Source organism: Pristiophorus japonicus, chromosome 7 (genome assembly GCF_044704955.1).
Source record: "Pristiophorus japonicus isolate sPriJap1 chromosome 7, sPriJap1.hap1, whole genome shotgun sequence".
NCBI lineage: Eukaryota > Metazoa > Chordata > Chondrichthyes > Pristiophoridae > Pristiophorus > Pristiophorus japonicus.
This window is the reverse complement of record NC_091983.1, coordinates 105,947,282-105,974,552: the sequence shown is the minus strand read 5'-3', so window position 1 is coordinate 105,974,552 and position 27,271 is coordinate 105,947,282. Positions and strand designations below refer to the sequence as shown.

The 27,271-nt window shown below is 47.6% G+C and overlaps 1 protein-coding gene across 2 annotated transcripts in view; it reads right to left on the bottom strand.

Annotated features, from left to right (window-relative positions):
• Nucleotides 1–13,178: 13,178 nt before the first annotated feature.
• The window catches only part of cyp39a1 (cytochrome P450, family 39, subfamily A, polypeptide 1), a 63,897-nt gene continuing 49,804 nt past the window's right edge, over nt 13,179–27,271 (bottom strand). For both annotated transcript variants that reach the window (XM_070884428.1, XM_070884429.1), the window contains 3 exons: nt 26,277–26,365; nt 18,778–18,865; nt 13,179–13,364 (listed from right to left, as the gene is read on the bottom strand). In XM_070884428.1, coding sequence (XP_070740529.1) covers nt 13,296–13,364; nt 18,778–18,865; nt 26,277–26,365 — 246 coding nt within the window. In that variant the 3' untranslated portion in view covers nt 13,179–13,295. The remainder of the gene's footprint in view (nt 13,365–18,777; nt 18,866–26,276; nt 26,366–27,271) is intronic.

The window sequence follows — 27,271 nt, the reverse complement described above, 5'->3', positions numbered from 1 at the left end:
AAAAGAGGGCGGGGAAGGGGGGGAAAAGAGGGCGGGGAAGGGGGGAAAAGAGGGCGGGGAAGGGGGGGAAAAGAGGGCGGGGAAGGGGGGGAAAAGAGGGCGGGGAAGGGGGGGAAAAGAGGGCGGGGAAGGGGGGGGGAAAGAGGGCGGGGAAGGGGGGGGGAAAGAGGGCGGGGAAGGGGGGGGGAAAAGAGGGCGGGGAAGGGGGGGAAGGGGGGGGGGGAAGGGGGGGGGGAAAGAGGGCGGGGAAGGGGGGGGGAAAGAGGGGGGGGAAAGAGGGCGGGGAAGCGGGGGGAAAGAGGGCGGGGAAGGGGGGGGAAAAGAGGGCGGGGAAGGGGGGGGAAAGGGGGGGGAAAGAGGGCGGGGAGGGGAAAGAGGGCGGGGAAGGGGGGGGGGAAAGAGGGCGGGGAAGGGGGGAAAGAGGGCAGGGAAGGGGGGGGGAAAGAGGGCGGGGAAGGGGGGGGAAAAGAGGGCGGGGAAGGGGGGGGGAAAAGAGGGCGGGGAAGGGGGGGGAAAGAGGGCAGGGAAGGGGGGGGGAAAAGAGGGCGGGGAAAGAGGGCGGGGAAGGGGGGGAAAAGAGGGCGGGGAAGGGGGGGGGGAAAGAGGGCGGGGAAGGGGGGGGGAAAGAGGGCGGGGAAGGGGGGGAAAAGAGGGCGGGGAAGGGGGGGGAAGAGGGCGGGGAAGGGGGGGGAAAGAGGGGGGGGAAAGAGGGCGGGGAAGGGGGGGGGAAGAGAGCGGGGAAGGGGGGGGAAGAGGGCGGGGAAGGGGGGGGAAAGAGGGCGGGGAAGGGGGGGGGAAAGAGGGCGGGGAAGGGGGGGGAAAGAGGGAGGGAAAAGAGGGCAGGAAAGGGGGTGGGGAAGGGGAAGGAAGAAGGTGGGGGAAGGGGAAGGAAGAAGGTGGGGGAAGAGGGGGAAAGGGGCGGGGGAAAAGGGTGGAGGGGAAGGGGAAGAGCATGGGGGGAAGAGGGCAGGGAAGGGGGGAAAATAGTAGGGGAATGGAAGGGGGGAAAGAGGGTGAGGGCAAAGAGTGTGGGAGGAGGAAGAGGGAGGGGGAAAGGGTGGGGGAGAGGGGGGAAGAGTGTGATGAAGAAAGTGGTAAGAAGGGGGGGGGGAGGAGCGGAAGAGGGGAGACCGAGGCCCGGTAGAAGGGAAACTGAGGGCTGGGAGATGGGAGTCCAACGGGGGTGCGGGGGTGGATCGGGAGTGGGAGACAGGAAGCAGAAGAGATGGGGAGAGACCAGGGATAGGGGAAACCCCGAGGGGGATGGCGGGGGCGAGTGGTGACAGAGGGCAGCAGGGTGGGCGGGGTGGTGGCGTGTGGAGACCAACGGCTGGGGAGAGGGGAGACCTCGGGCGGGAGAGGGGATACTGAGGATGGGGAGGGGATGTGGTGATGTGGCGAGGAGTGTGGGTACGGATGAGTGATTTCCAGGATGCAGAGATGGGACTAACTTTGATTCCACCAAAACTAATAGTAACTCGCTGAAAGTGCACCGATAACTAATAATACTGGTAAAACTCAATTTCTCTGATAATTTAACTCCCTGATAGTTCATATATAACTGGTATGTGACAGGTGTAATGACCCAATATACTACCTGTAACTTGTAATAATCTTTCCCTGAAACTACTGCCAGAATCGCCCTGCATTTTGTCAGCTGTGGCTCAGTGGGCTGCACTCTCGCCTCTCAGTCAGAAAGTTGTAGGTTCAAGTCCCAGAGACCTGAGCACAAAAATCTAGGCTGACACTCCAGTGCAGTGCTGAGGGGGTGCTGACTATTGAAGGTGCCATTTTTCGGGTTAAACTGAGGTCTGCCCTCTCAGGCGGACATATAAGATCCCGTGGCACTATTTCGAATAAGAGCAGGGGAGTTATCCCCGGTGTCCTGGCCAATATTTATCCCTCAACCAACATAACATAAAACAGATTATCTGGTCATTATCACATTGTTATAATGACCAGATTATGGGAGCTTGCTGTGCACAAATTGGCTGTCGTGTTTCCCACAATACAACAGTGACTACACTTCAAAAAGTACTTCATTGGCTGTAAAGCACTTTGGGATGTCCGGTAATCATGAAAGGCGCTATATAAATGCAAGTATTTCTTTCTTTACATTACACAAGGTCTGGTCAGTCCCCAGGTTTCACTCACCCCTTTACTGGCTGCTCTCACTCACCACGTTGCTGCTGCTCTCGGCTCTGTGGAATATATGGGTCTGCACATCCAACCCATTCCCCAGTCTCCCTCTCTGCACCACAACCCCCGGCTCCCAGTCTTCTTCTCTGCACTGTCCGCCCCCCCTCCGCCACCTCCCCATTCTCTTCCCCTGAACTCCAGTCTCCCTTACCCTGAACCCCCCCAACTGCCGGTCTTGCTCTGTCCCTGACCCCCCCAACCCCCGGTCTTCCTCTCTCCCTGACCCCCGGTCTTCCTCCCTCACTGACCCTCCAACCCTCAGTCTTCCTCTCTCCCTGACCCCCCCAACCCCCGGTCTTCCTCTCTCACTGACCCTCCAACCCCCGGTCTTCCTCTCTCACTGACCCTCCAACCCCCGGTCTTTCTTTCTCCCTGACCCTCCAACCCCTGGTCTTCCTCTCTCCCTGACCCCCGGTCTTCCTCCCTCACTGACCCTCCAACCCTCAGTCTTCCTCTCTCCCTGACCCCCCCAACCCCCGGTCTTCCTCTCTCACTGACCCTCCAACCCCCGGTCTTCCTCTCTCACTGACCCTCCAACCCTCGGTCTTTCTTTCTCCCTGACCCTCCAACCCCCGGTCTTCCTCTCTCACTGACCCCCCAATCACCAATCTCACTCTCTCCCTGACCCCCCATTCACCAGTCATCCTCTCTCCACAAATTTGGACTCCTAAGCTCTGCCCCCACCCCCGCCCCCACCTCCACCACGCACTCCCAAGGCCCCAGTTTCCGGAAACAAATGTAATCAATTCTATGCAACGCTTTTCGTGGGGGAAAAAAATCATGCGCTGCTTTTTATCTTTGTACTTGTAGCTTTATATTCAGAAAATATTAATTCAATGTGAAACTCTGGCAAGTGATGCTCCAAAAATGAACAGCTACATAGAAACATAGAACATAGGTGCAGGAGTAGGCCATTTGACCCTTCGAGCCTGCACCACCATTCAATATGATCATGGCTGATCATGCAACTTCAGTACCCCATTCCTGCTTTCTCTCCATACCCCTTGATCCCTTTAGCCGTAAGGGCCAGATCTAACTCCCTTTTGACTATATCTAACGAACGACATGGTTTTATAACGCAAGTACTTTGGTTCGGTATTCACGAAGGAAGACACGAACAACCTTCCGGTTATAAAAGGGGTCGGGGGGTCTAGTAAGGAGGAGGAACTGAGGGAAATCCTTATTAGCCGGGAAATTGTGTTGGGGAAATTGATGGGATTGAAGGCCGATAAATCCCCAGGGCCTGATGGACTGCATCCCAGAGTACTTAAGGAGGTGGCCTTGGGAATAGTGGATGCGTTGACAGTCATTTTCCAACATTCCATTGACTCTGGATCAGTTCCTATGGAGTGGAGGGTAGCCAATGTAACCCCACTTTTTAAAAAAGGAGGGAGAGAGAAAACAGGGAATTATAGACCGGTCAGCCTGACATCGGTAGTGGGTAAAATGATGGAATCAATTATTAAGGATGTCATAGCAGTGCATTTGGAAAGAGGTGACATGATAGGTCCAAGTCAGCATGGATTTGTGAAAGGGAAATCATGCTTGACAAATCTTCTGGAATTTTTTGAGGATGTTTCCAGTAGAGTGGATAAGGGAGAACCAGTTGATGTGGTATATTTGGACTTTCAGAAGGCGTTCGACAAGGTCCCACACACGAGATTGATGTGCAAAGTTAGAGCACATGGGATTGGGGGTAGTGTACTGACATGGATTGAGAACTGGTTGTCAGACAGGAAGCAAAGAGTAGGAGTAAATGGGTACTTTTCAGAATGGCAGGCAGTGACTAGTGGGGTACCGCAAGGTTCTGTGCTGGGGCCCCAGCTGTTTACACTGTACATTAATGATTTAGATGAGGGGATTAAATGTAGTATCTCCAAATTTGCGGATGACACTAAGTTGGGTGGCAGTGTGAGCTGCGAGGAGGATGCTGTGAGGCTGCAGAGCGACTTGGATAGGTTAGGTGAGTGGGCAAATGCATGGCAGATGAAGTATAATGTGGATAAATGTGAGGTTATCCACTTTGGTGGTAAAAACAGAGAGACAGACTATTATCTGAATGGTGACAGATTAGGAAAAGGGGAGGTGCAAAGAGACCTGGGTGTCATGGTACATCAGTCATTGAAGGTTGGCATGCAGGTGCAGCAGGCGGTTAAGAAAGCAAATGGCATGTTGGCCTTCATAGCAAGGGGATTTGAGTACAGGGGCAGGGAGGTGTTGCTACAGTTGTACAGGGCATTGGTGAGGCCACACCTGGAGTATTGTGTACAGTTTTGGTCTCCTAACCTGAGGAAGGACATTCTTGCTATTGAGGGAGTGCAGCGAAGGTTCACCAGACTGATTCCCGGGATGGAGGGACTGACCTATCAAGAAAGACTGGATCAACTGGGCTTGTATTCACTGGAGTTCAGAAGAATGAGAGGGGACCTCATAGAAACATATAAAATTCTGACGGGGTTAGACAGGTTAGATGCAGGAAGAATGTTCCCAATGTTGGGGAAGTCCAGAACCAGGGGTCACAGTCTAAGGATAAGGGGTAAGCCATTTAGGACCGAGATGCGGAGGAACTTCTTCACCCAGAGAGTGGTGAACCTGTGGAATTCTCTACCACAGAAAGTTGTTGAGGCCAATTCACTAAATATATTCAAAAAGGAGTTAGATGAGGTCCTTACTGCTAGGGGGATCAAGGGGTATGGCGAGAAAGCAGGAATGGGGTACTGAAGTTGAATGTTCAGCCATGAACTCATTGAATGGCGGTGCAGGCTAGAAGGGCCGAATGGCCTACTCCTGCACCTATTTTCTATGTTTCTATGTTTCTAAGGTGTATGTGTGTAACAAATTAAACGTTGAGTAAGGAGGCGATTAATTTCAAACATTTGCTTATGTTTAGACACACACTCGAATTGCTTACAGTCCATCCTCCTCCAATCCACAGCTGCTCCACTATGTGCTGTAACTGCTCCCTACCTGCGCCCTCAGCTCACCCAGGCAGTAGCTCCCTCTAATACAAACTTCTGGAACTCTGGCAAGCAGATGCAGTTGGTGTGTGTGGCCCAGTTTCACACAGGGCAGTGCCTTTAGCAACTGACATGTTATTGTTATTTTAAATTTCTCCTTTTCTATTATCTTACCATGGTCCTTTTTATTGTTGCATTTCTGGAGTATTAGTTAGAGTTATGCAGGGCATAAAATAACTAGCAGTTGGAAACTAACTCCCATCAGATCCTAAACAGAAATCTTGGCAGTTTTGTGCCAAATAAACAATTTAAAACTATTTTATTTTTAAGAATGAAAGCTAAATACTTTTGGTGCAACCTCATGGCCATTGATGGTATGTGGAATACAGATTACTTCAAAAATATTTTTCTCTAGATTTATGTCTTACATTTTCTCTAGACTTAGATTTTAATGTATTTTTTAATAACAGATATTAATGTTTCCAACTTTGGGTCGAAGAAAGAAGCAACACCAATAAGTTGGTAAGTAACAGTCCCAATTGACTTTATCTATTTACTACTTCACCTACTGTACATTTCACTACTTTCATACCTCTATATAAGATCTCCTCTCAGTTGCTTCATTTCAAAGGTTGTAAAGTCCAATAGTTTTCATGCCTTTTCTCATATCTCATGCTGAAGCAGAGTCTCATGGGATTGAAAGACTCTCTCACGTCTCAATGACCTGAACAGTACATAATGTGCAGTATGTTACACTTGTCCATATTAAATTTCATCCACCACTGCCCCTTCAACTTATTGGGCTCTATTTTCCTCTTTGCCGACTTTTGGCACCCAGGAGGATGTACGGATGATTTTTTTGTGCCTGTTTGCGCTGGGAAAAAAAATACAATTTTCTCCAAAGTAAAGTTTAATTTTGCCACTGCGGTACCCAAAGTTAAATCTGGGGGTGGAGCTTCAAGTGTGCGGCGAAAAGTCAATGAGTATGCGCAGGGAAAAAAAAACTTTTTCCATGTGACGGGTGTGTCCGCGCATCCACGGTGAACTTCATGGTCTGGATCAGCAGCTTGTGAGAACACATTCGGATCGGAGCTGGATCTGGACATTTAAATTTGAGCTGCAAAAGATGGAACCAAAGGAAGGGTAAGGACAAGGAGAAGGGGAAAGGGAAGGGGATGGAGAAGGAGAAGGGGAAGGGGAAGGGGATGGAGAAGGAGAAGGGGAAATGGAAGGAGGAGGACAAGAAGGGGAAGGGGAAGGGGAAGGGGCCAAGAGATTTTAAGCAGAAGAAGTTGAGCCCCTAGTAGACATCATTGAAGGGAGATGAGATGTGCTTGAGAATAAAGGGAGAATGGGACAAAAGATACTGAAACCCTCTCTCCGAGCAAAACTTTGGGAACAAGTTGCACAAGAGTTCAATGCAGTGGCCATGACCCCGAGAAGCAGCGTGCAGGTCAAAAAGAAGTGGCAGGACCTTGGCCAAGCAGTTACTGTAAGTATTTATGCACTGCAATTACATTTGTAAATGTGACTAATGTGTGTGTGTGTGTGTGTGTGTGTATAGTCACCACAGCAAAAGGACCCTCTCTTAAAAAGTTAAATTAGAATTAAAATTCAGACTGGATATAGTTACTACCTTTATAAAGTAGAACTCAAACTGGTTTGTTGTTTGCTCCTCAGTTTGCCTCCATAAAATGGGACTGCACATGGTCTTCATAGGCAGCTTGTCGGTTCTCTGGAAAGGTCCTTTGACACACTGGACACTCGTAAACAAAGTGCTTCAGAATGTGCTGCTCGAAATCAAAGTCCTCCAGGTTGAGCGGGAAGACGACTTCACACGCTGGGCACTTTTGGCTGTCAATGCTATCCTCTTCGGTGTCCTGTGGCGTTTCCTTGCTATCCTGGTTCTATTTGCAGAGGAAGGTGTCACTGATCAACCGAGAAAGATCAAAAACTGGAGGAGATGCGCCAAGTAGGCTGCAACTAACAGCCGTGGAACAGAGGATCGCTGATATGATTAAATCTCGCAAGAGATCAACCAACAATGTGGGCGCTAGGCCCAGGTTACCGACAGAGGGTAAGTCCTGCCTCGTACTCATGTCACCCTGCCCCCTCTGCCCCCTCCCCTGCTGCTAACGAAACATCTGCTCTGTTAGGTTCTGCAGATGTTGCGCATCAGGAAGAGACAGAAGCTGAAGCAGAAGATCAAGAAGCCGTCAGTCCAGATATTCTTCATCAACATCAGGACGAGGATGAGCTGGAGAATGAAGAGCAGAGGAAGACCCCAATACTGAGATGGTTACATTGTAACTGGAACCCCCTGAGGGCGCCAAGCCCTTTGCTGAGCGATACAACAGACACAGCATTTCATGGTGTACAGTCTGAGGCTGCGGGTCCCAGTGGGTTGCAGCAAGCCACACCTGGGAGACGGCCAAGGAGGGTGGGAAGGAGAGCTCAACCTGAAATGCAGGATGCAGAGGGCATAGGACAGATCATGGGAATGAGTAGGGAGACCATTGACCTAACCAGATCGCTCCTAGCCACCATGGGTGGGGTGAAGGTAGAATTAGCGGGACTTTCAGAAGAAGTAGCAACACTGTCTGGAGGAACGGGAGCAGTGTTGGGACAGATGAGGGAGGGGATGTCGGAGATGAGGGAGGGGATGTTGGAGATTAGGGAGAGAACGTCAGCGATTAGGGAGGGAATGTCGGAGGCAGCTGGTGCAGTGTCGGGACAGATTAGGGAGGGAATGTTGGAGCTAGCTGCTGCAATAAGTGGACACGCCCAGGCTGTCATTGTCTAACAGCAATTTGCAGCATCAACTGCTGATACTCACTTTCCAATTCCCAGACCAAAGTCAGGTAGTGTGCCGGGGGTTCATCCACAGGCTGAAGAAGAGACTGACGATGAACCCGGGCCTTCCACAATGCTGTCTGCTAGGTCTGTCCCTGTCCAATCTCAACAACAAATGTGCTTTCGCGCAGAAAGCATAAAAAACCTTGGGGTCATGATTAGGAAGCAGAAGTCTGTGACAACGGGCATGGGTAGGGGTAGAGGCAACAACAGGGGAAAGAGGGGAGCACAGCGCTAAGGTCTTTGAATAAGGAGGAGGATAAATGGCGGCAGCTAGAGTTTGTTTGTTTGTTTGTTGCTGCTACGTTTTCTTTATTGAAAAGTTTAATTTGATACAATTTTTTAAATTAAAGTAAAACTGTACAAATGTTTAATAAACCTAATTATTTTTTAAATTTAAGCAGAATCCTGCAGATTATTTTTTGAATTAAAGCAACATAAACCAACACAACATTATGTACATTAGGTTGATTCTGGAGATGAGGGGGTTGACTTCTGAGGAAAGGATGAGTAGGTTGGGCCTCTACTCATTGGAATTCAGAAGAATGAGAGGTAATCTTATCGAAACATATAAGATTATGAGGGGGTTTGACATGGTGGATGCAGAGAGGATGTTTCCACTGATAGGCGAGACTAGAACTAGAGGGCATAATCTTAGAATAAGGGGCTGCCCATTTAAAACTGAGATGAGGAGGAATTTCTTCTCTCGGAGGGTTGTAAATCTGTGGAATTTGCTGCCTCAGAGAGCTGTGGAAGTTGGGTCACTGAATAAATTTAAGACAGAGATAGACAGTTTCTTAACCGATATGGGAATAAAGGATTATAGGAAGCGGGCAGGGAAGTGGAGCTGAGTCCATGATCGGATCAGCCATGATCGTATTAAATGGCGGAGTAGGCTCGAGGGGCGATATGGCCTACTCCTGTTCTTATTTCTTATGTTCTTATACATTATTTTTTGAATTAAAGCAATATAAACCAACACATTACATACATTATCATGTACATTATTTTTTGAATTAAAGCAATATAAAGTACATATGATGTACATTATTTTTTCACATTAACAGGTGCAAAGAGTCAACACTGTCAGGCCGTTTAGCCTTCAGGCAGCAAAGCGATCACGGATTAGCCGTTGACGCAAGTCTCTAGCTATGGCTACAGATGCAAGAGGTCACCTCCTCTGCCGTCCTCCTGCGGGTTGAGGTGGTGGCATGGGTTCGTCGTCCTGCTCCTCCTCATTGTCAGCCTCCTCGTCCTCCTCTTCCTCCTCCCTCCCCACCCTTTCTCCCCTCAGGAGAATCTACAATGTCTAGGGCCTGGCCCCTCATGATGGCCAAGTTGTGCAGCATGCAGCACACGGCAGTGAACTGACCGACATGGTGAAGGGCGTATTGCAGGTAGCCTCCAGAGTGGTCCAAGCATTGGAAACATTGCTTCAGTATGCCAATTGTCCACTCTATGATGCTCCGTGTCGTTATGTGCGACATGTTGTACCAACGCTCTGGCTCAGTGCGGGGATTGCGTAGGGGGGTCATAAGCCAGGTGGCGAGCCCGTACCCTTTATCCCCAAGCAGCCAGCTCTGCCCTTCTGGCAGCTCCTGAAACATCGCCGATATAACGCTCTCACATAGGATGAAAGCATCATGGATGCTACCAGGGTATTTGGCATGATCTGATGCATATCGTCGCAGACGAGCTGCGCATTTAGGGAGTGGAACCCTTTCCTGTCGCGATAAACCTCAGAGTCGTCCAAATATGCTCTCAAGGTGATGTGGGTACAGTTGATCGCACCCTGTACCTTTGGGAAGCCAGCAATTCTGGAGAACTGTTGCATATGCAATAACTCAATAGGCTTAGTGCAGTGAACTCAATCAGGTGCGACCTGACTCTACTTTATTAGCTCTCAAAGTGAGGATTAAACATGGAGGCTTTCTTTATACACAAGGGCTGCACGTGTGTGTCTGTGGCCCAATGACCTCTGATGGTCGCTCCCCCTGGTGGCAGGTAAACCCAGGCATACATACATTACAAGAACCCCACAGCTCTGTTTAGCATTGCCTGTGTTGTCATAGGGAAATTGATGAACTGGTCCCTTTTGGCATACAGTGCAGCAGTCACCTGTCAAATGCAGCCATGTGTGGCGTGCTACGAGATGCAACACATGTCCCCAGTTGCTGCTTGAAATGAGCCAGAAGCATAGAAGCCAAGTGCTGCAGTGACCTTCACTTCCACAGGTAAGGCAGTCCTTCTGCTACTTCTTGGCTGTATGGCTGACCTGATTGGCTGGCAGATCTCGGTGATGACCTCCTTTCTAAATCGCAGCCTGTGAATGCAGTCTGCCTCACTCAGGTGTGGGTATGATTAACCTGTTCCTGTAGATTCGATCAGGGTATGACCTCCTCCCCGAGCGATCTGGTTTGTGCGACGACGGCGTGTCGTTGCCGTCGATTCCACGTGTCATGCATGTAAACCAACCTTACTATATGAGCAAAATGTGCCGCCATAATTATTATTCTTAACTTTGTTATTCTTGTTATTGTGAGACTTACTGAAGCACAGCACACACACCTTTGCTGGGTGACGCCCTAGCTGAACGGACCGCACCCTGGTCTGCGTGCATGCGCAACACTAAGCTCTGTGTCTCTGGAGACGCGATGCACAGAGATTTATGGCACTTTAATTATAACTTGTGCTGAAACGCCTACGTTTGCTGCTGTGTTGTTCCATCTCTGATGCACAGTTCAGAGTGCATGTCGGCAGAATCACTCCCACGGCTGGACAGAAACACAGGAGCTCGATGCTTGGATTCCACCTAAGCCCCCCAGGCTTCTTTACAAGCTGAGCCCGGGGGGGGCGGGGGCAGTGGTGAGCTCCTGTGCTTGTGTCCAGCCGAGGGAGCCATCCTTTAGCCAGCCAGTACTCCTCCGACCCGTGCCTGGAGCCCCGTGAGCAGAGATTCTGGAGTCGCAATTTGCTCATTCTCAAAAACATTCTGTGGGAAAAATTGACTTTCCAAGTTATTTTCTGAGTTCCCTCTGCAAAAATCACAATGAATTTGTGTTTTAAATTGTCTTCTTTCCTCGCTCCAAAACCTCAGAAATATACTCAGCGCCGATTGCCTTAAGTTAATGTAGGGTTTTTCTCATCGGTGCTTAAGGCCACTGTGCACCGCCCTGAAAAAAAATCTGTTTTTGGCGAAAATCAGTTCAAGGACCAAAAACAGCGCGAAGATCAGTTTTCAACCAGACCTGCGCCAAAAAGTCTGGCGTAGAAGAAAATGGTGCCGACAGTCGCCGCTGGCATTCAAACTTTGAGGAAAATTGCAAAATCATGATTGCTCCAAAAAAATCAGCAGACGCCAAAAAAACAACCCCCAATGGTGTTGAAAATAGAGCCCTTGTATGTTGAATGACCTAATTCTAATGAAAATATTCTCTAACAAAATTGACAACTTGCATTTATATTGCACATTTAATTTTTTTTTAAATCACAAAGTGCTTCTCAGAGGAGGCAGCATGCACCTAACCTTTGTAGGAAGTTTAGAAGAGATGTGTTTTGGCAAGGCTTTTAAATGTGAGGTGAGAAGTAGAGAAGTGGAAGGGCTTGGGAAGAAAGTTCCTAGGAGTAGGGCCAAGGTAGCTGAAAGCTGTCACTGAAAGAGAAGCAAAAGGAGACGGTGGAATGTATAAACCAGAATCAGTGGACTAGAGGATGTGAAAGGGGATGTAAGGCTGGAGAAGATTGTGGAGGTAAAGTGAGCTTGTGAAGCAATTTATACAGGAGGACAAGGATGTTAAATTTGATCTGTTGGAGGACAGGAATCCAATGTAGGTCAGAGAAGATGGGGGTGGATAGGCGGTGGGGTTCTGAAAGATTTTGAGCTTGTAGTGGTTGGGAGGCTGGCCAGCAGAATGTTGGAGAAGTCAAGTCCCGATGTGACAAGGGTGTGGTTAAGGTTTTGACAGCGAAGGGAGGGATGGAGGTGGAAGTGAGCAGTCTTGGTAGTGGGCAGGATATGGAGTTTGAAGTTGAGCTTTGAGTTAAACAGAATGCCAACATTGTTGCAGTCAGGTTCGGGCAAGCAAGCAACCATTAATGCCAAGGATACAAGGGTTTATGGCAGGGCCAAAAATAATGTATTTGCTCCTTTGTGGTGAATTGTAGGAAATTATGGCTCATTCATGAATTAATGTCAGACAGGCAGGCTGACGTCACAGGAATGGCGATGGCAATGAGATTGTGATGGAAAGGTACAGATAGTTGTTGGCAGCATTTTTTCAAAGATGTCCATATGTTTTTGCATGATGTCAGCAAGAGTCACCATGTAGATGAGGAAGAGGAGAAAACTAAGGATGCATCCTCTGAGAATCCCGAAGGTGGCTGTGCAGTAACTGATGAAGCTACTCGTGGAGATGCTCTGGCTGAGGTAGGAGTGGAGTCACATAAAGGCAGTCCAACTGAAATGGATCATGGGAGATAAGCAGTTGAAGAGGACAGTTGTGTTGAATGATGGAGAGTTCAAAGGTATGAGGGTGTCACCTTTGTGGATGTTTTGACCAGTTTTCCAAAAAGAAAGTTACTTTAATGTGTTTTAAAAGCAAAGTATATTATTGCAAGTGGGAAAAAAAGGGAGGCTGAGATGGAAGGTAGTTAAGTCACTGATGAGCTAGCCTTGATGTAGTTTCCTCAGACTGTAATTAATACACAATTTGGTGTCTTGGCTCCATAATTGATAAATACCTCACACCCACTGTTTATGGTTAAGGTTTATGGTCTCTTTCTGATTGTGTGCAGTGTTTTCTACAATGTTGGTGGAAGAATCTATATATTATTGAATTCACTTGTGGGTGGTCCTGCCCATATTCCCTGTAGGAACTTTGCTCCTTTGTTATCGTGGTGCAGTGACATATATCCCTCAGCTTTTGCTGCAATGCTACTTTTTCAACCTGATGCAGTAAGTCCTTTTTAATCCATTCTCTTTCGGTTTGTTTCCACAGCCCTCATACGGTATCAGTGCTTTTGACTTTTGTGCTCTCCGACAGTTAGGATACAGATAGTTCTTCCCCTGAGTTTCCTCAACAGTCTTTACTGCTCCTTTCTCTGCTCATAAGGTACTTCTCCATTAACAAATGTTCCAATGTGAAATTATTAATTTTTATTTTGTCCAACATACACACTCATTTGTTGCTTTTAACGTTGTACAGGAAGGAAAGAAGTTAATTTTTTTAAATGATCACATCTACTTTTGAGTAAAATGGTTAGGATAGGCAATGCAGTAAATAATGGTCATCGGCATTTATATTCAACTCTGCAAGGACCCAGTGGCTGTTGGGTTCCAACTAAATGAAGCGGACTCTGAAAAGAGAGAAAGAAAATCTGTGATCAACATCACATTTCAAATAATGCAACAGAAAGTGTTGCACATTATCATGGTGTGATGCACTTTTTACAGATGCCACACAAAAAATCTAATAAAAGCTACACTTGATAGAATATAATTACAAATGCAATATAAACCTGGACACTACATAGTGGGCTCAATTTCCCCCAGTGATTTGCGCCATTCTTTTGGCGTGCGCCGCTTTTTTGGCCTAAATTAAAAAATCAAAGTTTTTCCAATCTTTGTGCACCAGCGTAACTCAGTTAGTTATGATTTTTTTAGGCTCATTTTTTTTGCGTCATAGGGAGCGTAACCTGATGTTTGCGCCAGTTTTTCACAATTATGCAAGTTTGGCCAACTTAGCTTTTTCCTAAGACGGCATATGTGACCACTCCAAAAAACCTTCTGGGCACTTAAGGAAAACCAACGCATATTAAAATATCGGTGCAGAACAACGCCATTGTTTTTAGGCGAAGTTTTGGAGGGAGTCAAGAACACATAAATATGCATAATCAAGCTTAAATTTTTGAAACTTAAAACGCAGGAAATGGAAGTTTAATGGAATTCTTTCATTTTGATTTTTTTTAAACTGACATGCCACCACCGAATGTCTCCAAACTGGGCTCGAGGGTCGGAGTGTTGGCTGGCAGAATCGGTCCCTCACCCGGACACCAGGAGCACGGGGCTCGGCTTGAAAAGAAACCCGGGGGGGGGGGGGGGGAGGGGCTGTGGAAGGTGAATGGAAGGTATGAGAAGCCTTACACTATGCATCAAATGAAGCCCGGGGGGGGGGGGGCGGTTCCCGATCAATGCGCCTGCTCAGACCTGGGTGTGGTCCATAACTCGGGCGTCGACCTTGGGGGAAGAGAACAAAGAACCTTGTCCTGCCTGCCATTTTGAGCTTCTTGCAAAGGTAGAATTTAATCATATGGGCAATACTGACAATGCCATACCTTGTGCAAGTTTTCTGCGGAGAAGACAACTGATTCGTTGTCATCGCATGAGAAACATCAGAGCACATAGGATGATGGGCAGGAGGCCTTACCCACATCAGGTATATCGAGACAGGCATTCGTACCTGTACCTGAATGATGCAGACTGTGTCAGAAGGCTGCGTTTTCGCAAAGAAGTTGTAACTGAGATCTGTGAGTTAGTAAAAGCAGACCTGCAACCTAGAAGCGTCGGGAGAATTGCTTTGTCAGTTGAAGAAAAGGTTATAGCTGCACTTTCATTCTATGCATCTGGATCGTTCCAGGCCATAACTGGGGATGTGTGCTCCATTTCTCAACACGCAACACATATCTGCATTCAGCAGGTGACTGCTGCACTGTATGCCCAGAGGAATTACTTCATAAAGTTCTCCATGACTGCCCAGGCAATGCGTGAAAGGGCTGTAGGCTTCTCCAGGATTACTGGCTTCCCAAAGGTACGGGGTTGCATTGATTGTATCCACATCGCCTTGCGAGCACCTTTGGAGGATTCAGAGATGTACAGGAACAGAAAAGGCTTCCATTCTGTTAATGTGCAGCTCCTGTGAGACGACATGCATCGCATGATGTCAGTTAATGCAAGATATCCTGGGAGTACCCAGGATGCATTCATCCTACGCGAGAGCGTTGTATCTGCCATGTTTCAGCAGCAGCCAGAAGGGCAGAGCTGGCTACTGGGAGACAAAGGGTACGGCCTCGCCACCTGGCTCATGAGCCCCTATGCATAAGCCAGACAGAAGTTAACGGGGAATACAACATGTCGCACATTGCGACGTGCAGCATAATAGAGAGGACCATTGGCATCTTGAAACAGCGTTTCTGATGCCTGGACCATTCTGGAGGCTACTTGTCGGTTAGTTCACTGTTGTGTGCTGCATGCTGCACAACTTAGCCATCATGAGGCAGCAACAGCTGGTAGTCGAAGACCCACCTGAGCTGAAATTGGCTGATGATGATGAGGAAGATGCAGATGATGATGAGGAGGAAGAGGAGGAGGACGAGGAAGCCATGCAACTACCTGAACCCGGAGCACAACGGTGGAGGAGGCGGGCCATTGTGCCCCTTTAACGATTGCTCGAGCTTTGTGCCAGCAGCTCATCCGTGAACGCTTTGCTGCCTGAAGGCTTAGCGGCAACTATTCCACGTGGACCATGTTTACTGTTTGGACCTGTTCCGTAATGTTGTGTTGTGTTTATCGAACAATTAATGGAAATGATTCTTCTTTAGTTCAAAAAGTTGTGTTAATAATAGAACAAATAATGTAAATTATTCAGTTATAATTTGAAATATATTTTATTCAAAAGTTTAACAAACATTTGTTTGTACTTAACTTAACTTTAATAAAAATATTCTTGTATCAAACTTTAAAGTTTTCAGTTAAGATCACTTACAAACTTTAAGATCACTTAAAAACTCTCAGATCACTTACAAACTTTAAGATCACTTACAAACTTTTAAACTTGTAAATTTACACAACGTACAAAAAACTTTTAATTTGAGGGAAGTTACAACACTAACAACAATATCAATCAATCATAGGCAGTCCCTTGAATGAGGATGACTTGCCTCCACAAGTGTTCACAGATGTTTCAATGAAAGACTCGATGTTCCAGTCCAGTGTAATAATAATAACAACAACAGCAGCAAAGAAAGGCTGCACCCATCTCTCCTCCACCTTATTCTAAAACCGCCTGCTGCGCCTGGTCTTGTTGACTCCACCCCTGCCCCCATGCGGTGGCGAATCGTTTCTCGGGTTGGTACCAAGCTTATTCTTTCGAACATCTTGGGTAATGTGCACTTCTTGATGGGGGTGGGGGGCAGACGGTAATTTGGGCTTGGGCCTTTTCAGAGGCTGGTCTGGGGATTGGAGTGGGAGTGGCAGTTGATTCTGTCAATGTGTATGTGGTCTGGGCGTGTTCCAACTACCTACAACATTCCCTCCCTTATGTTCGCCGACAGTGTCTCACCTACCGGTGACATGCCCTCCCTCATGTTGAGCAACAGTGTGTCAACTACCTGCAACATTCCCTCCCTCATGTTCACTAACAGTGTATCAGCTACATACGACATTCACTCCCTCATGTGCTCCGACATTGTATCAGCTGCCTGTGACATTCCCTCCCTCATGTTCTCAGTGTTCCCATTTCTTGTGAGTGTTGCTACTTCTCCCAACGGTCCCGATACCTCATCACCCACCCCACTGATGGTGTCCAGGAGTGATCGGGTAAGGTCAGTGCTCTCCGCACTCATTGCCATCATCTGAACCACATCTGTTAGATCCTGCACCTCAGGAGAGCGCTGTCGAGCTCTCCTTCCCTTCCTCACCCTGGGTGTGGCTCGCTGCATCCCACTGGAATCCCTAGCCTCGGATGGTGGGAAACCATGGACTGTCCCACCAACACTCGTACCACTCAGGGAAGGGGTTGGCACCTCAATAGGCGGCACCTGCACCTCGTCCAGAGTGAGTACAATAGTGGGGGCTTCATCCATCACCTCCTCCTCCCTTTCACCTCCATGCTCTTGGTCTGGAAGGTGGGATTGGAAGATGTTCTTCTCTTCAGGCTTGTCCGCGTCTGAATCTTCTTCTGCATCGTCAGGGTTGGCCTCAAGTTCTGCAAAATATAACAGAACAGACATAATGGTTGGCAGCAGAGGAGGGATGGGTGGCATGAGTAGGCTCACACAGTGCAGGCTGCAGGCTGATTTGAAGGACCACGATGAATGATAGCACTTTGCATCAACTGAAGCGTAGCTGACGGGAGATATCCCCATGAACCGAAGCACAGCTTAACATTTAGCAAAGCCAGACTGTGGAATTTGAAGGACTTACCCTCTTCCTCGAGTGTGGGTCCAGCTTGTGCAATGGTGGTTGCTTTTCTCCAGGCAGGACCCATCAAAGCAGCGACCCTCTCTTCCAAGGGTGTCAGTGGGTGCAGATTTGCCGGGCCTCCTGTTCAAGTTCTTTCTCGTTTGTTGTGTGCCACCTTCCTCTGCAAAGATGAAAATATAACTTTTTAGAGAGGGTGTCTTTCTGCTGGGTGGCACATATATAGCTGGTCACATTTACAATTGCAATTCCATTGAAGAAATGAAAATATTACTTACACTAACTACTTGACCAAGATCCTGCCACTTCTTTTTGCACTGGCCTCCAGACCTCAGGGTGGTCACCATTGCACAGTAATCTTGTACAAGTTGGTTCCAGCGTTGCTTCATTTCTTTTGGTGGAATTTTTATGTGACCTCTGCTGGTGTCCAACTCGTGCCATCTGCCCTCAATCACAGTAACCACTGCCTCCACTTCATCCTGTAAGAAATTCTTGGTCCTTGCGCCACTTTGCATCTTGTATTGCAGCTCCGATTTTTCCACTGAGAATTAAATTTCTCACACACAACTGGCTCTTTAAAAATGGCCGATTGCAGACCGGGAGCTGTACTGGGTATGCGCGCCCATAGGAATCATGTAAAAAACGTCCTCTTTTTTCGCACATACGCAGAAGGAGGGGGGGGGGGGGGGCATTGTTTTTTTACAGTGCAGACATTAGGCTCCACCCCCCCGAGGCTACAAGTCAGGCTGTGCGGCGCCAATTTCAAAAAATAGAACGGGGAAACTTGCAACTTTTTTTTTGAGTAGTTGGGCCAAGAAAAACGGGCATAACACTGCCAAAAAACGGCATTGGGGAAAATTGAGCCCATGTGTGAGACATGCGGCACGTTAACACTTACTGTACTAGCATTTCCAGAATATCTGTTTAAAAAAAAATCAACTGATACACATTGAAGAATCATCTGATATTACAATGATACTGAGAAGCCAGAAGTAGCTTTAATTTTACTATTATTAGATCAGCATAATCTGGCATACATGGTTAGATGCAGAGTACAGCTTCTTGTATTTTACTCCAATACAGTGAATTAGTTGAAACCTCAGAAGAGCAACCTATACTGCACCAGACACTTTTCCATTTCCTACATCTGCCATTCTGTGGCCTTTGCAGTGAGGAAGCCAATTAGTGCTAAATTAGTGCCAGTTATGAACTGGTTTTGGAGATGATCATGGATTTAAAAGAAAAACTTTAACTGTGTGCAGGCACACAACATTTTTGGATCTTGCTTGCGAAGATGGCCCACAGGCACAATCAGAATGTGTTTCAGATGTTATCTTTTTCAGACTATAAGCTTGCTGGCCAGTTTTTCTTCTGCCTGAGCTACATCTGCTTTCATTGGTTGTATGATCATCACCAATGGAATATCAAATTTTAAATTAGAGCTGCCATCATCCCCTTCTGCTTCTCAGCAAAACAGCATTCTTCTCTGTTTCTATCCAAAAATAGTTGACATATTCCTGAGTTTTCAGATCAACACACATTTGGCTTGCATGCCACTTATATTGCTTTTACCTCTCTTGGGACAATATCCAACAGAGTAAACTCATACTTGTAAAGTATGAGAGCAGCAAACATTTGAATCTCCAGCAGTGCAAACCATCTAGGAGGAAACAAAACAGCTGTTTGAAGAGAAAGCCAGACTCAAAGCAACATCATTAGACTCTAATTATCAATTATACTTGGCCAACAACAATCAGATTAATGAAACTTTATTTATATTTCCTTCTATCTCTTGTAAAGAGCTCTGAGTCAGTAAGTACTGTGATTTTATTACTACAGCTCATGGTTAGATGAACTTTATAGAGGTCAAAGCACCTGGCATAACCTTTGCTCATTAATGGCATTTATAGGTTGCAACTTTTCTTCAATCTCCAATAAGTTTACATCCACGTGTACACGTTCCTAATACTATGCACAATCTTTTAAGGCAAAAAAACAGCCATTAGAGAAAGAGCTATTCAGGGAAATAGATGGGGATGCCAGTTCAGCCAACAGCTATACATATGAGAGTCAGCAATGATGGGTTATGGGAGGAATAAAGAGAAGTACATCCATCAACGGTGCAGGGTGGCCTGTGTCTATATAAATTCAGCAGCAGCTTCCAGTGCCTCTCAAACACTTTTTTTTGGATTAACGTGAAATCAAAGCAGTGGGCTCCTGGTTCCTGTTCATATTCAGCAAGGGGAAAATCCAAGATGGAGGCTCAAATCAACTTCACAAAACCTTGAGTGATTTGATTGGAACAGTTTCTCCTTTCTTTGGTGTATTTTTCTGACAGTTCCTAGCAAGGTTGTTTTCTTTTGATTCTTATATTCCCTAAGTACCGAGTTCAGAGTTTTTGGTGTTTCATGAATATGAAATCTGAGCCACAGTTGTGTTGCCTTAGGTGTCACACCTGATGTAAGAGACAGGAAGTGTGGTGCACGAAGTGAAATGCACGAGGTACAACAGAGGAAGTGTGAAGCCTTGAGTTTGACTGATCGGAAATGTGTAACAACAGGAATTATGTATCTCTCCTGTCCGGGACTCTTTAGGCTCTGATCCGGCATCAGTCCCGGCGTGGGTGGCGTCCATTGAAAAAAAATTATGGCTCCACATGTTAAATGTACATGTGATGCATTTTGGATGACAAACCTGGACAGCCATGCCCTGGCTAGCTGGAGGTTTTACACACTGGCTAGTGCTGTGGTTTGACACGCCCTCCTCGCTATCGAGGCCGCCTCTCCTTGCCTGATTGGTGGCGGGCACACGTACTCTGAAGGCTGCAGCAGCAGCGCCGGGCTGAGCCAACATTTCCACCCCACTCCCCCACCCCCCGGTCTTGGGGGGATTATTGTGTGTCTCGGTGCGAGGAGGCTGCCATTTCCACCAGTCAGGCTCTGCTCACGGTTTACGCATAGACTGGCGCCGGGAGTAGGATCGTGGGTAAGGGTCAGCGTTTCTCCTTGACTTTATCCTCCACTTTATCTCCGATCTCTAGTTTTTTTTATGTGTATGTATGTGGTTTTTTTGAAGTGTTGGTGTTCATTGAGGTAAGCAAGCCGGGCACTCAAAGGGTAGGGAAGGGCAGGCGGCTGACTGAGCGGAACACATCCGAGTCGTTGTCAGCAGCGTTGTTACCAGTTGACCTCCTGTGGTTAGGAAAATTCTCTGGTCTGGCACCGGTCAGGTCCCAAAGGTGCCGGACCAGAGAGGTCCAACTGTATTAACTAGCAAATCTCCCAGGGTTTTGCTCATGGTGAGTCAGAGATACAGGGGCCGAAATTGCCCCTTCCCTTAAAGCCTGTTACTGCCGGAAATCGGCGACCACGCTGCGGAGTGCACCGGCTGCCGATTTTTTGTGGAATGGCCGCCATTTTGAAAATTCCGCTCCTATGGTATCCGGGCGGTGACTCGCTTACCCCCCCCCACCACTCCTGCTCCACTGCTGCCGATCCATCCTAAGTGCATCATCAGACCACGCATCGCCGATGTTCCCCCCGGATCATGGAATTCCGCCGAGTTCTGCCGGTGCATTGTGTTTGCAGTGTTTTTAAAATGGCGGTGGAGCCGCCATTAAAGGGGAGGACCTGCTGCCGTGGCCGCCATGTTTTTTTTTGTCGGGCGACTGCCATGTCGGGGCGATAATTATTCCCCCGGGTTCGGCCAGGCCGCCAACACGCAGTCTGGCACCTCCTCTTGAGTGCAAGGCCACTGGCCCGGCCGAAACCCTCCCTGATGGCCCAGTGGACCAAACTTAAAGAATCGCACCGTTCTCTCCATTATGACCGACTTCCGATCCGCTGAAAAAAAGCCAAAGAGCGGAATTTCGCTCAAGAGGCCACTGCACCAACCGCGCAGGTAAAAACAGACGAAACACGGTAATTGCGCCCCCTTTCCAGCAACGGGCAATTTCGGCCCACACTGTTTTATAACCAGGAGTTATGACATTTTTAACATATAATGTATACTTGGGGCTACTGATTTACAATGGCTGAATAAGTCAAATTCTGTTTTTATTACACGGTATTCTGGTATGTTTATCAATATTTTGAGGTGCTAAGTAAAATTAATTTGGACCGATTTAGTCCAGTTCCTGGTGAACACATTTGCACAGTACAAAACTACCTTCATATTCAGAATCAACAGTTATGAATTCTGCAGTATTACTGTCATGTATCTTACATTATTATATATAACTGTATCCTAATATGCTATACATGACTGTAATAAGATATGACCTGTAACCACCAGCATACCTTACCACCAGGGGTGCACTTGCAAGAGACAGGTATATAAGGACAGGTCTCAGGCAAGTGCAGCATTCCAGAGCTGTGAAATAAAGGTGCAGGTCCACAGTGACCTTGACTTCACTACATGCCTTGTGTGAATCTGTACTGAGGGGACAGGACTTTACAGTGGCGACGAGTTACGGGATTACAGAATCCACAGAATGGCGAACAATGGATCAGATAAAAAGTACAATGCTGGAGACAATTGGGAGGACTTTATAGAAAGGCTCCAGCAAAGCTTTGCAACCAAAGACTGGTTAGGAGACGACAAAGCAGACAAGAGAAGAGCCCATTTCTTGACCAGCTATGGCTCGAAAACATACGCTTTAATGAAGGATCTGCTGGCACCCGAGAAACCAGCAAGCAAGTCGTTTGAAGAATTGAGCACACTGATAAGAGACCACCTGAAGCCAGCGAGCAGCCTATACATGGCCAGACACAGGTTCTACAAGAACAGACGCTGTGTGGGCCAGAGCATACCCGACTTCGTGGCGGAACTTCGGAGGTTGGCTAGTTTATGTGAGTTCTCCGATGAACTGAGGAGAGAAATGCTGAGAGACTTTTTCATTGAAGGAATAGGCCACGCAGACATATTCCGAAAGCTCATAGAGACCAAGAACCTGACCTTAGAGGCAGCAGCACTGGTTGCATAGACATTCTTGGTAGGGGAAGAAGAAACGAGGTTGATTTACAATGCAGGTACGATAACTAACGAAATATCGGTACAAGAAGTTCACAGCTTTAAAGAAGCTGTTACCCCCACACACAGACAAAACCGGGAGAACAGGCTCTTGACAGCAGGCAGTGGTGCCAGAAGCCATCAAGGGCCACAGGAACGGCCGTTCACATCTCATCAACCCACAACGCGAGCAATCAACTACAAACTGAGAGAAGCTCAAGAGAGATCAGCCAGATGCAGCTCATTCTTTGGAAACAATAGAAGCAGTCTGTGCTGGAGGTGTGGGGGTGGGCACTCGTCAAGGGGATGTCAATTTCAGCAGGCTGTTTGCAAGAACTGTGAATATACAGGGCATTTGGACCGCATGTGCAAAAAAACAGCAGCTCGGCTGGTATACGAATCGGATGGGTCGGAAAGCGGACCAGAAGACGGTGGGGACAGTACCCGGGACACCGATGTACAGCGGGTCAACACGATCAATGGCCGCTGCTCCTACAACAGGACGCCTCCTATAATGATGAGGGTCCTACTCAACGGGATACCCATCAACATGGAGCTGGATACGGGAACGAGTCAATCTCTCATGGGCGCTCAACAATTTGAACAACTGTGGCTGCATAAAAGAGACAGACCAAAACTCACAAGGGTCGACACCAAACTAAGGACCTATACCAAAGAAATCGTACCAGTCCTTGGCATCGCCATGCTCCCTGTCACACACAAAGGGACAGTGAACTGACTTTCCCGGTGGATTCCCGGGGACAGCATGCCCATGCCATGTCATTAGAGGAACGGACCTCCTGCTCAACAGTTATAAAGCGATTTGAACATCTATTTCAGCCAGGTGTGGGCACTTTCAAAGGGGCCAAAGTCAAAATCTACATCACACAGGATGCTAGACCGGTCCATCACAAGGCCAGAGCTGTACCATATGTGATGAGGGAAAAGATTGAACACTAACTAGACAGGCTTCTGCGGGAAGGCATTATATCACCTGTGGAATTTAGCGACTGGGCAAGTCCCATCGTCCCAGTCATGAAGCCTGATGGATCCGTACGAATCTGTGGGGACTACAAATCTACCATAAACAGAGTCTCCCTACAGGACCAGTACCCGCTGCCCAGAGCGGAGGACTTATTTGCCACATTGGCTGGAGGTAAACTTCTCTCAAAATTAGACCTCACATCTGCGTATACGACGCAAGAATTGACCGAGGAATCCAAGCTACTCACCACCATCAACACACATCGAGGCCTTTTCATGTACAATCGATGCCCATTCGGCATCAGGTCGGCAGCTGGCATATTCCAGCGTAACATGGAGAGTCTGCTCAAGTCCATCCCGGGGACGGTTGTATTTCAAGACGACATACTTATCACGGGCAGGGACACCGATTCCCATCTCCGTAATTTGGAGGAAATACTAAAGCGGTTGGATCGGGTAGGCCTACGAGTCAAGAAATCCAAGTGCCTGTTTCTCGCACCCGAGGTTGAATTTTTGGGCAGAAGGATTGCCGCTGATGAAATCCGCCCAACAGAGTCCAAAACAGAAGCAATTCGCCTGGCACCCAGGCCCCGGAATGTCTCAGAACTGCGCACCTTTTTCGGGCTACTCAATTACTTTGGGAACTTTATGCAGAACTTAAGCACGCTGCTGGAGCCTCTCCACGTGCTACTCAGGATGGGGTGCGATTGGTTTTGGGGGGACGCCCAGGAACGCGCCTTCAATAAGGCATGCAACCTTCTGTGTTCCAACAGTGTTTTGACTTTCTTTGATCCAGGTAAAAAGCTAGTTCTCACATGCGATGTGTCAGCATATGGTGTCGGGTGCGTTTTGCAACATGTCAATAGTGCGGGCAAATTACAACCCATAGCTTATGCCTCCAGGTCACTTTCGCGGGCGGAGCGCGGGTACGGAATGGTAGAGAAGGAGGCGCTCGCGTGCGTGTACGGTGTCAAAAAGATGCACCAATACCTTTTCGGGGCCAAGTTCGCGTTAGAAACCGACCACAAGCCCCTCACGTCCCTCCTATCCGAGGGCAAAGCAATAAACGGCAATGCCTCGGCGCGAATTCAACGGTGGGCACTCATGCTGGCGTCCTACGACTATACCATAAGGCACAGACCAGGCAGAGACAACTGTGCCGACGCGCTTAGCAGGCTACCCCTGGCGACCACGGAAGGGTCTGATGAACAGGACTATGAGATAGTCATGGCAATCAATGCCTTTCAGTCCACAGGTTCGCCCATGACGGCTCGCCAAATCAGAGCCTGGACGGCCAGCGACCCCACGTTATCCTTCGTAAAAAGATGTGTCCTAACATGAGTTATCACTACAAGCAGACTGCCTGATGTGGGGCAGCCGAGTAGTCATGCCTCTACGAGGCAGAGAGGCATTTGTCCGGGAGCTCCACCCATGAAGGCCATAGCCAGATCCCACGTCTGGTGGCCTGGTATTGACGCAGACTTCAAGCTCTGCGTCTGAAGGTGCACCATTTGTACCCAACTCAGCAATGCCCCAGGGAGGCTCCCCTGAGCCCCTGGCCTATCAAACCATGGTCGCGGGTGCACATAGACTATGCGGGCCTATTCATGGGCAAAATGTTCCTCGTAGTTGTAGATGCATTTTCAAAGTGGATCGAATGCACAATTTTAAACTCGAGCACAACCTCCACCACTGTGGAGAGCCTCGCAACCATGTTTGCAATGCACGGAATCAATGACATATTGGTCAGTGACAATGGTCTATGCTTCACCAGCGCAGAATTCCAACATTTTATAATTGACCACGGCATAAATCACGTCAAGACGGCACCATTAAAGCCGGCCTCCAAAGGCCAGGCGGAGCGAGCAGTGTAAATCATTAAACAAGACATGCTTAAAATCCAAGGTCCTACGCTGCAGGGTCGCCTATTGCGACTGCTGCTGGCATACAGATCTCGTCCACACTCATTGACTGGGATCCCCCCCGCGCAACTGTTGATGAAAAGGACTTTAAAAACAAGGCTTTCATTAATCCTCCCAGACATGCACGAAATCGTTGAGGCAAAGCGCCATAAGCTGACTGAGTACCATGACAGAAATTCGAGGGGGAGATGGAATGAGATAGGGGACAAAGTGTTTGTACTAAACTATGGCAGGGGTCCCAAATGGCTTGCAGGGACAGTAACGGGCAAGAAAGGAAAAATGGCTACTGGTAGTACAAATGGACAATGGCAAAACCTGCCGGAGGCATGTAGACCAAGTCAAAAGCAGATTTACCAACAACACTGCGGAACCAGATTCTACAATGTGGAACTCGCACCACACCTGGTGGACAGACACAGGGAACAGCCTGAGGAAAGGGCAATCCCAACAGACAGCCCAGGCGAGTCAACAACAATCACACCAATCGAAACAGACAGCCCAGGCGAGATACCAGCAACCACACCCAAAGAAAAACAGACACCAAGTCAAACAACTGAACCACAACTCAGACGCTCCACGCGAGAGCGTAGACCACCTGAGAGACTGAACCTATAAAGACAATAAGACCTTGGGGGAGGGTGATGTCATGTATCTTACATTATTATATATAACTGTATCCTAACATGCTATACATGACTGTAATAAGATATGACCTGTGGCCACCAGGGGTGCACTTGCAAGAGACAGGTATATAAGGACAGGTCTCAGGCAAGTGCAGCATTCCAGAGCTGTGAAATAAAGGTGCAGGTCCAGAGTGACCTTGACTTCACTACATGCCTCGTATGAATCTGTACTGAGGTATGTGAAATGAAAATGTCCCTTTGATGTGGCAAACCAGACTCTTCAATTGAGGTACATCGTTGGACCAATATAAAAGTGCTTTTCTGCTCCAGTCCTGATCTACGCATGACAGATTCTATCATTAAAAAAGACAAGCACAATAACTCGCAAATACAGTACGAGGCCACGACCCAACCCCCACCCCCAGAGTCTGCAGCATTCGTCTATCAGCCTTATCTATAGACGTATTGGCTAAAATGTTAAATTTAACATTGCCATGGTTAATAAACAGATGATACTGAGCCATTTTCTTACCTTCCTGGACATTGATATTTGCCTCCTCCAAAAGCAATGAAGCCATCCAAAAAGCCGTGTTTTTCTACGTCTGTCTTCTTCCATCGGTCCTGTTGGAAGACAACATTTTTCTACATCTGTGCTGTGGAAATAAAATTAAGCCACACACAAGACCAAACTGGGGAAGGGAAGTGGGAGAACTTGTAAATAACACTTAACAAATGGATCAACTATAGAAGGAGTTGGATTGATGAAGAAGTTGGACAAGCAAATGACATTTATGTAAATCAATGCAAAACTGAATGACATTTAGAAAGGGGACTATAAGTAAAATTATAGTCTGCAGGACACAAGGATTCTGGGGAGGTCCCAGCAGATTGGAAAACTGCAAATGTGACACCCCTATTTAAAAAAGGAGGCAGACAAAAAGCAGGAAACTATAGACCAGTTAGCCTAACATCTGCGGTTGGGAAAATGTTGGAGTCCATTATTAAAGAAGCAGGACATTTGGAAAAGCAAAATTCGGTCAGGCAGAGTCAGCATGGATTTATGAAGGGGAAGTGATGTTTAACAAATTTGCTGGAATTCGTTGAGGATGTAACGAACAGGGTGGATAAAGGAGAACCAGTGGAACTGGTGTATTTGGACTTCCAGAAGGCTTTTGATAAGGTGCCACATAAAAGGTTACTGCACAAGATAAAAGTTCACGAGGTTGGGGGTAATATATTAGCAGGATAGAGGATTGGCTAACTGACAGAAAACAGAGAGTCGGGATAAATGGTTCATTCTCGGGTTGGCAATCAGTAACTAGTGGTGTGCCGCAGGGATCAGTGCTGGGACCCCAACTATTTACAATCTATATTAACGACTTGGAGGAAGAGACTGAGTGTAACGTAGCCAAGTTTGCCGACGATACAAAGATGGGAGGAAAAGCAATGTATGAGGAGAACACAAAAAATCTGCAAAAGGACATAGACAGGCTAAGTGAGTGGGCAAAAATTTGGCAGATGGAGTGT